Source organism: Rhinolophus sinicus, linkage group LG12 (assembly GCF_036562045.2).
Source record: "Rhinolophus sinicus isolate RSC01 linkage group LG12, ASM3656204v1, whole genome shotgun sequence".
In the NCBI taxonomy this organism is placed as follows: domain Eukaryota; kingdom Metazoa; phylum Chordata; class Mammalia; order Chiroptera; family Rhinolophidae; genus Rhinolophus; species Rhinolophus sinicus.
Genome location: NC_133761.1, coordinates 49,023,977 through 49,043,757, shown reverse-complemented (window position 1 = coordinate 49,043,757; position 19,781 = coordinate 49,023,977). Strand labels below are relative to the sequence as shown.

At 40.5% G+C, this 19,781-nt stretch overlaps 1 protein-coding gene and 1 long non-coding RNA gene across 7 annotated transcripts in view; one reads left to right on the top strand and one right to left on the bottom strand.

Annotated features, from left to right (window-relative positions):
• Window positions 1-1,455: 1,455 nt before the first annotated feature.
• Window positions 1,456-2,533, top strand: LOC141567885 (uncharacterized). Its single transcript, XR_012490827.1, has 3 exons — window positions 1,456-1,586; window positions 1,732-1,892; window positions 1,986-2,533. It is a non-coding gene; the product is annotated as an uncharacterized LOC141567885 (long non-coding RNA).
• Window positions 2,534-3,098: 565 nt separating this feature from the next.
• Window positions 3,099-19,781, bottom strand: part of CHRM3 (cholinergic receptor muscarinic 3) — a 446,537-nt gene continuing 429,854 nt past the window's right edge. For all 6 annotated transcript variants that reach the window (XM_019746845.2, XM_019746847.2, XM_074316778.1 and 3 more), the window contains one exon: window positions 3,099-6,427. In XM_019746845.2, the coding sequence (XP_019602404.1) occupies window positions 4,636-6,408 (1,773 nt within the window). In that variant the 5' untranslated portion in view covers window positions 6,409-6,427 and the 3' untranslated portion in view covers window positions 3,099-4,635. The remainder of the gene's footprint in view (window positions 6,428-19,781) is intronic.

Below are 19,781 nucleotides of genomic sequence, written 5' to 3'. Positions count from 1 at the left end.
CAGGTTTACCAACAAACCGTGTGAGTTCTTTAGATTTTGTTGTACTGAAACATAATCAGTAAATAATTGTGATGTCTGTACCATCACACACCACATAACAATGTCATTGGGGATCACATATATGACAGTGGTCCCATTAGATTATAAAGGAACTGAATTTCCTATAGGACATGGAAGGATTTGTTGTTCAGGAGGAATCTTTTTTCTCTGATAGGAGCAATATCTGTGGAGCTTGGCAATAGATTTCCCCTCACTCCCAGCACCTTAATTTTGAGTGCACAGATTTCATCCCCATCCATCACGCACTGTACCTAGGGTTTCCAGGAGGGAATTCCCACCCGTTCTCAGGAATTTTTTTCACTTTCCCGTTCCCGAATCCCGAGAAAAGTTGGTCGAGAAATCGGGAAAATCGGTTCCTTGAACCCAGTGGTTGGTAGTATGGGCCATCACTTTGTGGAAACGGTTCATCTTGGAGAACAGAAAACAGTTTATATCTGGGGATTCGGGAACGGGAAAGCAAAAAAAAAAATTCCTGAGAACAGGCGGGAATTCCCACCTGGAAACCCTAACTGCATCTTTTCTAAGTTCAGATACGTTTAGATGCACAAATACTTACCACTGTGTTATAGTTGCCTATAGCAACCAGTACAGTAAATGCTGCACAGGTTTGCAGCCCAGGAGTGGTAAGCTGTACCAGGGAGCCTAGGTGTGTAGTTGGCGGTATCACCTAGGTTTGTGCGAGTGCCTCTGTGATAGTCATACAACAATGAAAGCATCTAATGACACATTTCCCAGAATGTCTCCCCATCATTAAGTGACAAAGGACCACATAAAATCAGAAATTTTCAAGTTTTCACCAGTTATACTCTTTTACATTTATCACTGTAGTTACTTAACTAATGCCACATCTCAATTTTGACCTGTTTGCTACCAGAAGACAAATTAGAGATGCTTTAGTGTTGTTGCTTCCTTGGAGCATTGACAGCCCAGTGTGTTGAAAGGCAAATGACGTGCATGACAGAGGACATGTCAGTACATGGTGACAGAACTGGGCCAAGACCTCCGAGTTCTTCCTCCTAGGTGGAGGGTGTCTGTGTGAGCCTGTCCTCTGAAGTTGCTGTAATGGACTAATTTGTCAGCATCATGTCCCCATTGGTACTGCATCTCTACTCAGATAAGTACAGGACACCTGTGACGATAGCCAGGCTCCGTCTGTGTCTTACTGTCAGTTTATATCCGCTTCTCCGCTGTGCCTGAGGCCCCACTTCCCCCTCCCTCCTGAGGCAGACCCGATGCCGCCACTGTTGCATCAGAGCTCTGCCCTCCTGCTTCCCAGTCAGCACACAGAGCGCTCATCCTCTCCAGGGCACTGAACTTGCCCATCTGCCGCACAGGTTTGGTCTGCCTTCTAGCTCTTTAGCCTCTGCAGCTGCTGCTTGTGCTTTCTTGCTATTTGTTTTTTTCTGTTAGAGTCCAGAACTATTATGCATGAAAGAGTGAACAGGAATGGAACATGTTTAGAGAGTCAAGCTGGATTTAACGCAAGGATGACTCAAGATCGTGTGGAGAACTAGCAGAGGACACAGGTAGGTGATAGAAAGAAGAGCCAAGGGAAGTAGAGGCCCAGACAGCTCACTTCTCCTGACAAGGCCTGGAGAACAGAGGATGGGAGAATGGGTTTGTGTGTGTGTGCATGTATTGAGGTGGGTACTCATGTGTGGTTTATTTTAGGTTTATTTTGCTCTTTTAACTAAAGTGAATAATCATGAAAGCTCTGCAAACCTGATTCACATGGAACAAAACAGTTTGATTCCCCACTTGAGGATGAAGACATTTCGATCTTGTGTAAATGCTGAATATCTTCTCCAACAACAGCCCTATGAGAAATGCAGGTACAACGAACACTTACTACATCTTTGATTACATGTCTAAATTGTCCATATTCAAAATAATGTTTTTTTTATTTTTATTTTCCTTCTCTGTAGACAACCTGAGTTGGACATAACCTTTCTATAAACACAGCAGTATTTTAAAGCAGTTTTCATCCATAAGAGATTGGAAAACAATTCTCTAATTAAACCAGGAACAGAAAAGGAGAACTAGTGTCTTGGACTTGTTTCTTTTCTGCCATTGTTAGCATCATAACAGAACAAGGATAAAGAAATAATCATGTGTAAGAAGAATTGTTATTAACCTTCGCAGTTCTTCCAAAGCTCAGGGTTTCTCTGTTTCTTAAATTTAATTCTAATTTTTTCTTTTTGTTTTTTAAATACAAGAAATGTCACTTTGTGGGGGGAAGTAGTTTCGGATATTCGGAAATGATGGGAATTACTGAAGTACGGGGAGACTTGAACCAGCATTCACATATTTATTAGTGTCAGGCCAACTTGAGAAATTAAATATAGATGCAATTGCTCACTAGACGTTTCACAGGTGGGTAACATAACATTCTGTAGTTTGCTATACACGTTAGAAAAGAGTCTCTGGTTTTTCTTGTTCTTTGGTTGAATGTGGGCCAAAAAAAAAAAAAAAACAAACGAAAAAAACAACAACAACTCTTTCAGTTACACTGATTTACTTTTTTTCCCTTGTCACGTGATTTCAAACACAATGATGGAGGGTGCTTTGTTCAGCTCCCATCAGGATTAAGAGTAATTTTAAACATTTGTGTTGAAATTACAGTTGACTTTTTATTACCTAGAAAGAGTTAGGTACTTGCTGACGCCCACAGAATGACGTTTTTCTTCTTAGCCACATGAAAGCTCAATATACCTTACTCGCTGGACCTTGAAGAATCACTTTCAAGGTACCATGGCTGAAAACTGAAGAGTAATATTTATCGACATTAAATAGACACTTGGTGAAGTATACATAAATATTTCTTCATATAAACATAACACAAAATTAAATAGTTCAGAAACACAGACACCACTGAGTACACGTCCACTGTGGCCAAAGTCACCTGTAAACACCAGCTCACACGGAATACAAAAGCAGCTTCTACCCTGGCTCCAGTCAGCACAGAGCCCTGTACAAAGGTGAGATTTCTCCTCAACCCGCCCCCACCCACCCCACCACCCTCCCTTCCCTCTCCCCACCCAGCCCCAGCAAAAGGAAAAGAAGGGACCCCAACAATTACAGCAGCAACAAAAATGACAGCAATCGCAGCACCCCTCCCATCCCCCAAATAGAACATTTAGCATTTTGTTCAATTCAGAAGAGAATTAAAAAAAACAACAGTTTTTCAGTGTAAGGAGATCAATTTGAAGCATGACTTTTCAAAGTATATTTCTTTCTTTGGAGGACATGTGACTTGCGAAGCTTCACATCTTACTGGGTGAAGCTCAGAAGACCAAGAAACACTGGCCACAGCTAAGTAACAAAGGTGTAAAGTTTTTCATTTAGAAGATGCCAGGTAGCAAGAAATAGAATACCATGTTCTCCTTCATCCCCCCTCACAATGTCTTTTTACTTTGCCATATATATTGCTGTGTATGACATTCAAACGTGACACTGTTACTGAGTTGTGAGCAGCTGAGATAGCAGACATTTTGTTTGGAAACATTCAGATTTGAACAGTTAAATTCAAACATGTGGACATGGTCCATTTTTTTGCTCAGAGGGGCCTGATTTGATTTACCTCTGCTGAGGACATAGCTTACACTCAGGGTCTGGTCAAGCTATGGCACTTGACCTTTATCACAAGGCTGTCCACTCTGCACAGACCTGCCGGGAGGGCCTGGCTGCTCTCTGCTGCATATTCTCCAGGGTGGTTTGTATAAAACAGCCCCAGTTTCCAAAACACTACACTGGGTTTATTTCACTTTTATGTTGTGTTAGGATCCCAGAGAACTTCAGTTACCAAAGTACTGAAAGCATATATTGCAGGAATAATTTGCCAGTTCAGTGATTCCCATTATATTATATACACTATGTGTTTGTGTGTGTGTGTGTGTGTGTGTGTGTGTGTATGTGTGTAACTCTGTCACACACACACACACATATATATATACACTTATATATTTTTATTTGTAAGAAAATTGAACTGCACGGAACAATACTTTGCAGGAATCAAGAATCAAGCCTACAAATAGAGTTTAGCAACACAGCAAAGATAAGACAAAAAGCTGTATTGGGACAAGAAAGCTCAGCTTAGCAACATATGAAATAATTTCAGAACTGCAGATTCACTATTCTGACGTGTGCCACGTGGGGTGTGCGTTAACACTTTTGAGATCCTTGTAAAGAACATGGCAACTGGGCCAGCTACTTATGCTTAGCTGAGATTCCAGAACCAATGGGGATTAAAAGAACCAAGCAGATCAATTTGGGTGTATAATTGTTATGAAACAATTTTTTTCCTCTTTAAGAAAAAAACACTTAAAGTCTATTTCAGAATAAATTTCTTTATATTCAGTCATATGCTTTTTTTTTTTTTTTTTTGCTGAATTGGTATTTGACTTTTATATTAAAATGGATTTATCCAATGGATCAGTAAACAGGCAGCTTCTTTCACATCTGGGTGATAAGAACATTTTTCTCATCACCAGAAATCATCCCACCCTCACCTTACTCCCTCCTAAGGTTTGTGGGTTGATGTGTGCGTTTGGTCACTGCTATTGACAAAACCTCATTCTACAAGGCCTGCTCGGGCACACGCTTGTGAAAAATCACGGACTGTCTTTGCTGGTACTGCTGCTTGCGCCTCTTCCTTTTGTCACACTGGCAGAGCAGCAGCATCTTGAAAGTGGTTCTGAATGTTTTGTTGCACAGGGCATAGCACACGGGATTCACGGTGCTGTTGATGTAGCACAGCCAGTAGCCCAGATTCCAATAGTTTTTGGGTATGCAGCTGTCACAAAATGTGTTCACCAGAACCATGATATTGTAGGGGGTCCAGGTGATGATAAAGGCAAGCAAGATGGCACTGAGGGTCTGGGCTGCTTTCTTCTCCTTGATGAGTGACATCCGTTTCCGCTTTGTGATCTGACTTCTGGTCTTCAGAGCAAATCTCTTGGCCAGCGTGGCTTCCTTGAAGGACAGAGGTAGAGTGGCCATGGTCTTACTCACTGAGGAGTTGACGTCAGAGGTCTTGGCTGTGTCCACGGCTGACTCTAACTGGATGGGAAGCTTGGAGAAGCTTTTTGGAAAACTGCCTCCATCGTCCATGCTCTCCTGGGCCTGCAGCTTGCTGGCTTTCCTCTCCAAGTCCACTGTCCCCAGTTCCTCGTCGGGCACCTGCAGGTTGTCTGATGAGGGTAACTTGGTGGAGTTGAGAATGGTGCTGTGACCTGGAAGCTTGAGTACAATGGAATAGATGGCTCTTGTCTCTGAGCCCATGTCCTCCTCATCTGAGGATGCGGAGTTTTCCAGAGATGCAGCAGCGTCGTTATTATTCCAGCTGTCACTACTGCTTTGGTCTTGGTCCATCTGCTCAGCACTGGGCTTCCAACTCTTGGTTGTGAACCAGAAGTGGCAGCCGCCATACTTCCTCCTGGCTGAGTGTTTCATGTTTTGCTGTTGAAGTTCATAGCTACTGCAGCTTCGAGAACTGCCTGTGGGGTGGACGAAGCTTTCTGCCTCCGCTTCTGTCCCTGAGGCTTGTAGCCCAGCAAGCTCTTTGGTACGTTTTTCAGTTTCCTTATAGATCCTCCAGTATAAAATAGTCATAATGGTGACAGGCATATAAAAGGCAGCGATGGCCGTGCCAAAGGTAATAGTGGGCTCACTGAGGAACTGAATGAAACACTCCCCTGGGGGCACAGTTCTCTTCCCAACAAAGTACTGCCAGAACAAGATGGCAGGGGCCCAAAGGATGAAGGAGATGACCCAAGCCAGACCTATCATCACACCAGCTCGTTTTGTTGTTCGTTTGGCCCGGTATGTGAGTGGCCTCGTGATGGAAAAGTACCTGTCAAAGCTAATCACCAGAAGATTCATGACTGAGGCATTGCTAGCCACATAGTCGATGGAAAGCCAGAGGTCACAGGCCAAGTTCCCTAAAGCCCATCGATTCATGATAATGTAGGTAGTAAACAGATTCATTGAAATGACCCCAATAATCAGATCGGCACAGGCCAGGCTTAAGAGGAAGTAGTTATTGACAGTCTTCAGCTGCTTGTTGACCTTAAATGCCACTATCACCAGGATGTTGCCGATGATGGTCAACAAGGCCACGACGCCCGTTAAGAATGCAATGAAGACCACTTGCCAGATGGTATGGCCTCCCAGGGGGTCACTGGTCGTGCCATTTGGAGAAGACAAATCCCCAGCTGCTGGAGAAATGTTGTAGCTGCCAAAATGAGTGACGATTCCTGGGGGCAGCCCTGCAGCCGAGGAGTCATGCATCCAGGAGGAGCTGATGTTTGGGAACAAAGGCGAGGTTGTGCTGTTATTGTGCAAGGTCATTGTGACTCTCTGACATAGTCTGGGGACAAAAGAGAGAAAAGATGGAGTTAGGAAAATGTCTGCCTTCATTTGATTGATTCTTTGCATTGCATACTTTAAAAGGCAGAAAACCTATGAGAAGATGTTGCATCTCAGAGAGGCCAAAACATCAAATTCATTCTCTTCTTTTAACGGTCACGTGTCTAGGATGGGCTGAGACCGATTGGTTCAAGGTAGCACAATTAGCTAGCGGCATGCCCTGGACATTGTACTTTCCCCCCACATTTTCCATATTTCTAAATATATACCACACCTATTTCCACATAATGCTGTTATCAGACAAAAATCTTCCTTACTGCTCTTATTTTAAAAAGAAGAGAGAAAACAGATGCTTGCATGATACTCAGCCAGTGTAGTTTTATCATCATGCTACTCGATGCGTTAAGCCTCTTCATTTGCATTTTATCCGCCTGGGCATTTACGTATGCCAGGCTCCAGACATAAGTGATTCTAAGGCGATACGGTCATTCAAGCTTCCTTGGAATGAGGAACGATGACCCGGAGTAATGGGGGAAATCAGCGGGAATCACTTCCCATTACATTATCTCTTTAAAACACAGGTAGAAAAAGTAATGCACTCGTTCTTTTTAATGGACGGTAGCAGTATACAAGTCAGTTATCTTACGCTGGATAATGTGCAGAACCTTTTCCAGAATGTTCTGAATTGATCAAACCAGTTTGAATATTTCTAGGATACAGGTATCTTAAAATTTTATTTTTCAATTACAGTTGACATACAGTATTATATTAGTTTCAGGTGTACAGCATAGTAGTTAGACGTTTATATAACTTAGGAAGTGATCACCGTGATAAGTCTAGTACCCACCTGACACCATACATAATTGTTATAATATTACTGACTATATGCCCCATGCTGTACTTTACATCTCCATGAGTTTTTATAACTGGTGATTTGTACTTCTTAATACCTTCACCTTTTTCACCGAGTCCCCCAATACCCCTGATACCTGGCAATGAGCAATTTGTTCTCTGTATCTATGAGTTTATTTCTTTTGTTGTTGTTTTTTAGATTCCACATGCAAGTGAAATCATATGATATTTGTCTTTCTCTGTTGGACTTATTTCACTTAGCATAATACCCTCTAGATCCATTCATGCTTTCACAAATGGTAAGATTTCATTCTTTTTATGTCCAAGTAATATTCCATTGTATATATGTACCACTTCTTCTTTATCCAATTGGCTATTGATGGACACTTAGGTTGCTTCTACATCTTGGCTATTATAAATAATGCTGCAATAAACATAGGGGTGCATATGTCTTTTCAAATTAGTGTTTTGCATTTCTTTGGATAAATACCCAAAAGTGGAATTGCTCGGTCATAAGGTAGCTCTACTTTTAATTTTTTGAGGAACCTACATACTGTTTTCCAGAGAGGCTGCAACAATTTGCAGTCCCACCAACAGTGCACCAGGGTTCCCATTTCTCCACATCCTCATCAGTACTTGTTGTTTGTTGATTTATTGATGATAGCCATTCTGACAGGTGTGAGGTGATATTTCATTGTGGTTTTAATCTGCATATCGCTGATGGTTAGTGACATTGAGCATCTTTTCATATGCACAATGGCCATGTGTAAGTCCTTTGGAAAAACATCTATTCAGGTCCTCTGCCCATTTTTTAATTGGATTGTTTTTTTTTGGTTTTGTTTTGGTGTTAAGTTTTCTGAGTTCTTTATAAATTTTGGATATTAACCCCTTATTTGATGTTACATGGGCGATTACCTTCTTGCAATTGGAATGCTGTCTTTTTGTTTTGTTGATGGTTTGTTTTGCTGTGCAAACCCTTTTCATTTTGATGTAGTCCCATTTTTTTTTCCTTTTGTTTCCCTTGCCCAAGGAGAGCTATCCAAAAAAACATTACTAAGAGCAATGCCAGTGTTTACTGCCTATGTTTTCTTCTAGGAGTTTTATGGTTTTGGGTCTTATGTTTCTAAGTCTTTAATCCATTTTGAGTTTATTCTTGTATATGACATAAGAAGGTGGTCAAGTTTCATTTCTTTTTGCATGTATCTGTCCATTTATTGAAGAGACTGTCTTTACCGCATTGTATATTCTTAACTCCTTTGTCATCGATTAAATGACCATATAGGCATGGGTTTATTTCTGGGCTCTCTATTTTGTTCCATTTATCTATGAGGTTGGACAATTAAGGTCACAAACTCATCCTATGGTCACGTTTGAAGTTCTCCCCTCGGGAAGCTGTGCACCGACACCAGCGCCTAGTTCCCCCTTCCAAGCAATTTTGGAACTTTTTCTAGAATGGCCAAAATAGCTGTCATTGTATTACCCTTGATGTCCTGAATGTCATCGGAATGTCTGCCTTTTAATATTTATTTTTCTTTTCAGGTAAAGAAAGAAGTCACTGGGGACCAGATCAGGTGAGTAGGGAGGGTGTTCTAATACAGTTATTTGTTTACTGGCTAAAAACTCCCTCACAGACAGTGCCGTGTTAGCTGGTGCATTGTCGTGGTACAAGAGCCACGAATTAATTGCTGGTGAAAAGTTCAGGTCGTCTAACTTTTTCACGCAGCCTTTTCAGCACTTCCAAATAGTAAACTTGGTTAACTGTTTGTCCAATTGGTACAAATTCATAATGAATAATCTCTCTGGCATCAAAAAAAGGTTAGCAACATTGGTGCAACAAGTTCATAAACTTGTCAGACCTTCGTGTGTGTGTGTGTGTGTGTGTGTGTGTGTGTATGTTGGTTCTTGATTTCATCTACGAGTATGTATTTTTCCAGACCATTTTCACTGCATTACATTTAGGAGTATATTCAGAATTGATTCACTAAGATTTTCAAAATGTAACTCAGGAGCCAATTATTGGGTCAACATGAAAATAACAACAACAAAAAAACAGAATTGAATAAGACATATCAGAACATAATGACATAATGACATAATAGGACATAATGACATAATAGGACATAATGACAGTAAGTGCTGTTTCAAAAACTTCTGTTTAAGATACATACACATACACATCCATGCATACAGTCACGATGTAAAATGTGTTTTGTACTGTGGGTCATGGTCAACAATGTTTGAAAGCCACTGCTATGGATAGTTTGACATCTTTTACTAATGTTTTAAATAAGAAAGTGAAACAGAAAATTTGAAGAAACAATTTGAGACTACTAAGTTTAGGGGAATGTGAAGAAGAGCTATGAGAAATTTACTCTCTTTTCCCTAGTTATGGCATAAAATTTTCTGGGATTATAAATCAGTAAAACACCTAGATAACTTTTAAAATTTAAAAGTAGGTATAAATATCCAATGTGAAAACACATGTGAAAGTGCTTAGAGAAACCTAAAGGCCAATATAAACATGACAACTTTTTTTGTGATGAATTTGAAGGAGGCAAACTCATTTTGTTTCCTCGAAGCCATCCAGGCAGTGTCTATCTTGAGAAACGAATTGGGGACTCTCAATTTTTAAGCCTCTGAACTAACTGTAAATGTGTAAGTTAATTTTTTGTAGCAGTCTAAATTAATTCTACTGTACCTCCATTATTATTATTATTTTAAAGATTTTTTATTGGGGAAGGGGAACAGGACTTTATTGGGGAACAGTGTGGGACTTTTCCAAGTCAAATTGTTGTCCTTTCAATCTTAGTTGTTGAGGGCGCAGCTCAGCTCCAGGTCCAGTTGCCATTGTTAGTTGCAGGGGGCGGAGCCCACCATCCCTTGCAGGAGTCGAAGAGTCGAACCGGCAACCTTGCGGACAGAGCCCGTGCTCCGAGCCATCTAGCCATCTGGGAGCTGAGAGACAGCTCATTGACTTCATTCTAGTTGCAGAGGGTGCAGCTCACTGGCCCATGTGGGAATCGAACCGGCAGCCCTGTTGCCCAGAGCTCGCGCTCTAACTAACTGAGCCACCCGTCCACCCTATTACTATTATTTTGATCATGAAGGGCCAGGGGAAAAATCAAAAAATAGCGTTGCAGTTTGCAAGACTAATTATTAGTGCTTCTTCCATATTAGGAATCCAGTATGCATAAAAAGGGCTTATTTTGGGACTTTCTTTGAATTGCCTTCCTTGTTAAGAGTGTCTGTCTTCTGTTATAATTCATTACAGTATTCAACAGCTAAAATAAGTTTTCCCAAAGTTTTCTTGGTCAGGGGAAGGCAAAACCAGAGCCAGCCACCAGGTGGCAAGGCAGACTGGGAGAACAGCTTCTCCACCGGCAGGTGCCAAGGCGGCACAGCTTCGCCGAGGGGATGACCGGGAACTTCAGCTTAGTTCAGTCATGCAGTCCGTGGAGGATATCAAACAGGGTCAACAAACCCTCTGCACTCAAACGTATCTTTAAAGGGAATCAAACCTTTTCAGACTTGCATAGTCAGAATCTAACCTGTGAACTCCAGTTATTCGTTTCAAGCTGCAGGGTGGAAAGACGTGCCCTAATATGGTGCAATTCCTCATGTTGTGAACAAAACATTCCAGGAGGCCAGAACTGGAATAAAATGCCATTTAAAAAGGAGAAGCCTGCGTGTAGACAGTTGAGGTATCATGCTACCTTCCTTGGTTGCTGCCTTTGGAAGTTTCATTCAAATTGACAACAAAAGGGAAGGATGTTTGCAAAAGTACTTGCTTATCCCAACAGCTGTTGCTGAAATAACTGTTTTACCGCAAAAACAAAAGTAAATTGAACTAATGATGATCTGCTTTATCATTCTGAAGCCTAAAACCTTCTGTTATTAGAATTTCTAGAGAAATGGCAAGAAGTAAAAAAGAAATGTTAAGCAGTTCTTTTTAAACATTTACAAAAAGGCCGCTCTGCCCAGAGGGCCTCTGCACGTCTGAGGGAAAAAGAGGAAAAGTGCGGATTATGTTCGACTGCAAACTTTCTGACCAAAGATTTAGTTATTATTTTTCCAACATTCTGAAATTTTGTGGTTATTTACTTCAAAGACTGTGCTTTTGTAATGGAGGATCATACGCGATTCATTTGAAATGCCATTAGAGCTAATATAATTGTAGAAATGATTCTGATTAAAAATCTTCGAGTACAAACAGTCATTTGCACTAAGTATTTCTAACATGTCAGTTTATGTACTGAGAAGACACCTGGTGAAGAAAGTTCTTTTGCCTTGAAATTTATGTTTTAGGATGACTGTAAGTTAGACTATTTATGATTTTTTTCAAGGTCTATATTTATCAGAGTATTATTTATTTTTGAATCTGGACATATTCCATACACCTCATCTCCTTTCAAACTTCAGCTTTTTTGCGTGCCCCAATTCACACATGCAGAGAAGACTGTATGTTCGGAAAGAAAGTAGAAGTATGTGGGAGATATGCAGAAATTGTAAAACCGGCCCTGCCATCGTGCATTAGGGTCAGGAAACATACTGATTCTGCTCTGGGGACAAATTGCCTGAGCACTCTGATCCTGCTCCCTCTTCCATAAATGAGCATCACTTGAGGATTAGACAGAAGGTGTACAAAGCACTCAGAATAGTCTGACTGGTCCATAGCAGTTTTTAAAAAATGGTTAGACTAATAATTTTCTATGATTTTTGATTTTATGGAATGCTTTTTTTTCCCCCAAGGTTAACAAGATCTAACACTTGTTGAGTATACACATTTGTTGGGTTGAGTTCTCAACCCAGGGTGACTTGGCCCCGAGGGGACATTTGACAATGTCTGGAGACATTTTCTTGCCACAACTTGTGGAGAATGTGCTACTGGCAGCTAGTGAGCGGAGGCCAGGGAGGCTGATAAACATCCTACAGTGCACAAGACAGCCCCCTACAACAAAGGACTATCTGGCCCAAGAGATCAATAGGGTTGAAGTTGAGAAATTTTTGTGTAAAGAGAGATAACAGAGATCCAGAACAACGTTGTAGCGCTTTTATTTGCCAGGAAAATCTGGAAAATGTCCTGGCACTTACTAACCTGGCAATTTCTAAATGTCTTCAAGAATCAGCTCACATTTAATTTCTCTGGAAATCACGCTTTGCACCCTCCCTCCAAGGATGACTCTCGTATTCATTTATTTGACTACTCCTCAATTGTTACTTCAGATGGTCAGCGCATGTAAGTGCTTACTGCAGCTCCCGCTGGACACAGAGTTCCTGCCCCCCTGGATCTCCTTGTAGACACCGTCAACTAAACAAAATCATTGCAACAGAAGGAGAGTGAATAATTGGCTTTGCTTGAGTCAGCGAGCAGGGAGCAACGTAGAGGACATTTTGTGAATCCTGAAGAAGAAAACTGTAGCTGCCAAGCAGTAAAGAGAGAACATAGCACTCCAAACAGAGGGGCTAGCCTACCGGAAGTCCCCCCTCAGTGCACACAGCGTTTCAACTGGTCTCTCTCTCTCATGACACCAAAGGCGCCTTGAGGGAAAGTTCCATCTTCTCCCATAGAACTTTCTACTGAGTTCTAGCACAATTTCCTGCCTATAGTAGACCCAGAACTATTATCGGGATTAACATAGTTACATGTTGGCCTGGAGAACTGATCACAAAAGGGCTCAAGGAGATAAAACTGAAGAAAAGGTCAAGGCACGGAAAGGCAGAATAGAGGTTGCATTTGAGCAGTCACTTTAAGGGACTGAGAGTCACAGGCTGGGGACTCCAGGGGCGGCTGTACGGAAGGCTATGAAACTACACTGGGTTTTCAAAATGGGTTTAGTGGCATTCTTCTGGGACTGACCCAAGAAAAGGAAGAATTCAGTGGAATCCATTTTTTAGGACAGGAAGGAGGTGTGGCTGGGACAGAGGGCCATTCCCTTGATAACTGGGCCCCTCCAGGGACTGCGTCAGCCTCTTCCACTTCAGAGGAAGGCAGAGGAGTTTGTAAATAACCACACCATCTCTTCAAATGTCTGTCTGCTAATGGGCACAATACAGAGTTTTCTGGGAAAACAAGCATTATGTAACACAAAAATTATTTTGTAACTGCTCTTTGAGTACACTCTGGACCTCACACTGTTAACACTTGTCACACACCCTGAAGGTACTAGGAGTTGCCACAGGGGATAGACAGCCTAGGTTTGAGTCCTAGCTTGTCATTTATGAGCTGTGGGACCTCAGGTTTGTCATTAAAGCTCTGAAATTCTCAGTGTCCATACAAAAAAAAAAAATTAAAAATAGTAATATTGTATGATTGTTAAGCAAATTCAATGAAATTATAGGTAAAGCCTCTGATACAACTGCCAGCACTTAGTCTGTGTTTTATAAATGGGAGTCCTCTCTCTCCTGTTTCATGATCACACTCGGAGCTGCTGTCCCTGAGATAAGCAGCAAGGTGGCCATGGTAAGGGGTTCATTTGCACTGTTGGTCACCTGTGCCATTTTCTGGTTAAATATTTGAAATATCACTTCTTGTGTACATGTATTTTTATTTTACCTATTTGGTTGTAAATTGCTTTGGGACAATATCAGAGGCTTTTTCTTTTTCTGTCTTTCTTTTTTGTTTTTTTGTTTTGTTTTTTGAGTTTCCAAGTCTGTTTTCGAATCCCTAACTATGATTAAAATAAAGTGGCTCCTCAGTAAATAACATATTTATTTTAGAGGATCGATGTTTGATGCATATGATTCTATTGGTAATTAATTTTTCTTATAAAAGCAAATCAGGCAAGGAAAAGACAGAGTAACTGTGATTTCTCTCAACAACATGAAAGTAAAAAACCCTTAAGATCAAATTTAATTCTACTGAAGAAGAGGAAGAAATGGAGAATGAAGAGGAGGAGAGAGGATACAAAGTGGAAAAACCCCACCAGTAATAAGAAAAATAAACAAACTGGCAAGATGGGTTTTGGATACTCAGCAAAGAGTTTTATACATGGTTTAAGAGATTAAAAAGCATTGTGGGAAGGAGAGGAAACCATGGAAATGAAAATAAGACACCAGATTTTATTTTGATTTCTATTGTCCTTTCAGGGACATGCTTTCTAAGTTTTTTTTTTATGATTTTAAGACAAACATCATGGTGACCTCAGGCCACTGCGGGTTCTGATGTGTTTCCTTCCTCCTGCTGTTACTGATAATATCTGTCCTTCAGGACCAGGTGCCTTTCTAAGTGATATGCACGTGCTGACTCCTCTAGCCTCACAATCACCATGTGAGGTGGGGACTACTGGGCTTTCCACAGTAAGCAGGAAGAAACTGGTACAGTAAGTGGTTAAAAGATGCTCCAAGTCACACAGCTAATTGTAAGATGCAGATGCGGCTGGCTCCTGAGTCTATTCTCAACCTCTACCCTGGGAGCAGACCTGTCACAAACAAGCAAAAATTTCAAACAATATCTAATTGTATAAAGCAGAAATTCAGTCCTCTTGCCCTTGCTTCTCTTATTCCCATGCCCTAGAGGTAACCAGAGGTAACAGTTTACTTAGTAAGTAAATACTTGTTAGATGAATGGATATGCTCTTCCAAAATTTGTCCTTTTGCAAAAAGAATTATATGGGGGTGTTTTTAAGCATTCACTGTATGCCAGGCACTGTTCTTCGTGTTTACACATGTTAAGTCATTTAATCCTCACAATAAGCCTGTGAGTTAAGAGTCTTTTATTTAATGGCCAGATAAGAAAACAAAGGTACAGAGAGGTTAAGTGACTAGGCCAGGGTCACACAGCTCCTAGGGTGCAGTTAAGATCTGAGCCAAGGCAGTCTGACCCAAGATTTTGCTCCCAACCACCCAAATATATTACGTTCTCTAGCTTGCCTTTTTTTTTTTTTTTTTTTTTTGCATATAACAATATACCACAGACATCTTTCCTATTCAGTGCAAATAAATCTATGTCACACAAGTTATAATAGAACACAAAAACAAAGAGGGACTGTCCAGGATTCATTCATTGGCACGTTATGTCCTTGGCTCAAATAGAATTTTCAGGGAAGGAAAGTGCATGAGACACCGTGATTGCTGAAGAGTCTTTCTTTTAAGTGAAATGTTGCAGAGCTCAGCATCAGTGTGGCCAATATAAATCTTTAAGAGATGCTGAAAATAAAACGGCCGGTTTCCAGACTCCTTTTCCCCAATAGCTCTGCTGTAATTTTAATAAGCAGTTAAAGGCCCACGCCTCATGTTTAAAGGAGCGAGTCATTGGCTATGGCCCGCATCACGAAACTGTGTAGAAAATCAAATAAATGAATAGATATGAAAGGATTTTGATGAAGTATATGATAGATAAGGAGCTTAAACAACTCTTTTCTTAAGGTACTAAACTCCAAGGGTATTTACAGATTTTGATTAAAAAATAAAATAGAAATTAAATTCTTTCAATTTGATACAAAAGTACTACCTATCTGTTAAAATGAAACAATGAGGCTAGAAACTGTGAGAATCAAAATAGAATAATTAAATGTATATTTTGGCACAATCTGTATAATTAAATGTTGGAAAACAAGGATGTCTTATTTTGAATTTCCTGAAGCTAATTGGAAGCTAAAGCTCATATCACTATTAATTCTGGCTCTAAGGGATTAAAAACAAAGAGGCAACGGAACAAAGTTGAAAAAGTCCAACACAACAGTGAGAATCCTTATCCTAAAATGTGACAGGAATATGAATGGAAAAAAAAATTAAACAGCGAAAGTGTGAAATCAATACAAAGAAAAAATTAATTCAGGCAGAAAAGAATAAATTATACTGAGGCTTGTGAATAAAAACAAACGAAAAATAATTGCAGGTCAAATGTTGGGGTTTGGCGCCTGGAATTATTTTTAGAAGTGCCCATCAAATTGCATTTCCTCTGAGCGATACAGCACTGGCTGCCTGAGTCTGGGCTGGGGATTGTGGCATGGAGGTACCTTGTCCGATGAGCTCTGAAGCATCATATCCCCCCAAGGGCAAGGTATGGGGGTCATATGCATATATAACCCATCAAGTCTGTGAGTTGAATCCAGACAGACCTGATGGCAAACTGTCTGTGTGAACCTAAGCTAACTGGGCAGATGACTTCACCCTCTGAAGCTTGTATTCCTGGGTTAATTACTTGTAAAGCAAAGAATTCAGTGGCCAAGATGGGAAGTCTCTATGATAAATATTGCAAACTGTATCTTACTGTCGATACCATGCATCAAAGGCCTTATAGAATTAACATACCATGATGGAGTGGACACGCTTCTCCAAAGGAATTCTTTTAGCAATTACCAACTCCCAGAGTCTAACAATTTTGAAGTCTTTATGATATCAGTGACTCAACATGGCACATCACGTTAACACTGGAGATGACACTGCATGTTGCACAATGCTGCTGATATCACTGAACTGATGACATATTTCAGCGTGTACGACATAATCTATGTTATGACCAACTGTATAATAACCGGTAATGTCCTCTGTATATGGCAAAAATATAATCAATATTATATACTAGATATGGAATACATATACTAGAACATAATAAGTGTTATGGTCACTATATATATTATATGTATTCATTAGAGTAAATCCTTATAGTACCTCGGTAAAGTAGATATTCTTAGTATTTTATGTTTGAGGAAACTAAGGCACAGAGGGGTTAAGAACTTGCCCAAGGGACACTGGACTAGTTAAGTAGCAGTACTGGGAATATGGACTGTGTCTGACCCCAAAACATACTCCCATTTGTTTAACCTGTACTATAGTGTAGTGGGGTCCTCCTGTAGTTGGTATGAACCATGCGATTATTTTTGTGTTAATGCAGTGCTAGCTCTAGAATCAACATATTTGATTCCTCTTTACTCGTCAATATATGAATCAGGAAACAGGTTATAAGAGAATTCAAGACGAAAGAGGGTTATGCCCTTCCTGAATTTAAATTTCTACACCTTGATGCAAGCATCATCTTTTCCATTCTTATCTCCCTCATTATGCTTGATGTCCTCTGGCGGGAGTCATTTAGAATTGGTTAATTTTGGACACAGGCTCAGCATATCCCAGCCCAGGACTGATGGCCACTTCTAAAGTGAACAGAATGGGTCATGGTTGCCAGCTGCCATGGAGATGACGCAGTACTCCATTGTTCTCCATCACTGGTGTAGCCTGGTTCATCCATTCTGCACAAGCCAAAATTGGGATATCTGTACACTGAGGTGGGCTGTGTCCTCTGGGCAGGCGTTACACGTTAGAGGAAGTAACACTGAAATCTCCATGTTCCTTCTCTGACCCCAGCAAAGCAGGAAACCTGGCTGTGGGCAACTACTGATGAAAATTAATTGCTCAGGCCAGCTGATTAAATCACTACGTGGCTTCCCCGTGAAGGCATAGGATCTTGCACCAGAACAGGTAGCATTACCCAGTGTATTCTTCATTGCTGTTCTAATTGAAACGGTTGGTGTCCGAATGCATTTGTCTCCAGAGAAAAACACCAAAATGACCGTCTGCACCACTACCTCAACAACAACAAAACTTTTCAACTATAAAAACAGACTAGTAAAAGAAAAGGCATTTTATAAAATTTGTATTTCAGTATATTCCAATCAGGGGCAGACTTTGTGGAGACTGAAGCATCTATAACTTTATTGTCCCCTTTTAACAACATGAATACAAAATTAGGAATTTAAAACATGCAGGCAGGCCCATTTAAGCGAGAGAACTTGAATTTTTAGCTTTAGTAGTTTCATAGTAAATCTGCCTCTGATTCCAATAAAGATTGAGATGATTTAGTTAGGCTTGCAATACTGAAAGTTTTCAAAACTCTATATATATCTAAGGAACTCAAGATGTGCATTTATATACATGGAGGTAATGAAATTCTCTTCAAACTCATCTCAACAAACATATGCAAACAGAATGGCTTGAAATTCTGATGCTGTGAGGAAGGAAATGCAATTCACCCAGGTATAATGCATTCCAATGGAATAGGTTTCTGAAGGTTCAATCAGCTTTGGAAATTGTTTGAGAACCCATGAGTTCCCACTGTATGCCATCAAATGATCACATTTTAAAAAGGGGGGAATAATTTAAAGAGATGCAGAGCCAGAAGTCAAGGGACCCAACACAGGGAACATCAAGAAACTAAGTCACAGAAGCAGTCCCTTCATGAGGACAAAGGGACAAATTAGGACATGCAAGCATCACATTTAGAGGATTCAGTTTTTCTGAGAATGATAAATAACAAAGAGGAGGTCACTTTGATAAATTCATATGTCAAAGGAATGTTTATGGGGAACTTTTCTCCATGAATTTGGCACAATGGTGACACTATGGCAGGCACACAGAAGCCCAGTGGTGCTTGGGACCCGGCTGGAATACAATTAGCAGATGTGACCAATATCCAGCTGCAGGCAGGTGTTCACTGTGGTTCTTGAACGAATGTTAGGTGAAGCCGAATTAAAATTCTTAATGAGAGATCTGGAAATGAACGCTAATGAAATTTTCACATGATGTTAGATTTGGAATTATTGTAAGCAGAAGCAGATATATGGAATTTGATGGAACTGCCAACAATTCTACAATTTATTTAAAGAAAACCTCTGACCAGATGTTATGCTATCCATGGCTCTGAAGACAGAAGACACACAGAGGATTAAGTTTAACGGGATTACAGGAAATATTTAAATAAGATATGATAATGAGACAGAAGAGCTGGCCCTGATCAAATGTTTCCATGGGAACGTCTATTTTTTTTTCTTTTTTGGGATATTATAAATTAGAATACTACATATCCATCAGGGTCGGGAACCTTCAATGCACATACCTGGAAAATCACTGGTCTTTCAACCATCTCCCGCCCACGGGGTACTGCTCTTCTCCCGCCATCCACAGCTCAACACATTTCGTGCTGCCTACGACTGCAACCCAAGACCTTCCTTTCTCTTGTCACCAAGATTGGGGCATAGAGATGATCTTCAAGGCTTAGATTGCTGCAACAAACTTCAGGAACCTTATTTGTCTTCCTTGCTTTCTCAAAACTATCACCATCATGTGACTTATTCTGACTTGAAATAACAAAGTATACTTAACAGGAGCAGCTTACGTGGGACTAAATATCCTAACAGGACTTTGTTGATCACTTAGCAATAGTTTGAGAGCATTTTAATCACACTCCCCTCAACAAGCAAGTGAGGAACCAGAGAAGTGTTTCCATTTGACAGACCAGAGAAGGAGCGAGACCTAGAAGAATTTCAGCCCAGGGTACTTGGATCAGTTAGCTATTTGGCTTAGAGTTGCTTTACACTCTATCAGAATGGAAGCTAAAGATTTCCTCTGTGGCCATTAAGGGAAAAATCCAGCAGCTGTTGTGTTGACAGAGGGTTAATGGCTTAGTCACCTGTATGTTCATGGGAAGCACTAAGCAGGTATACCCTCTACTTGATTAAAGCACAATGTGACATTGTAGAAAGTTACCGTTTGGTACCAAAGTTGTCACT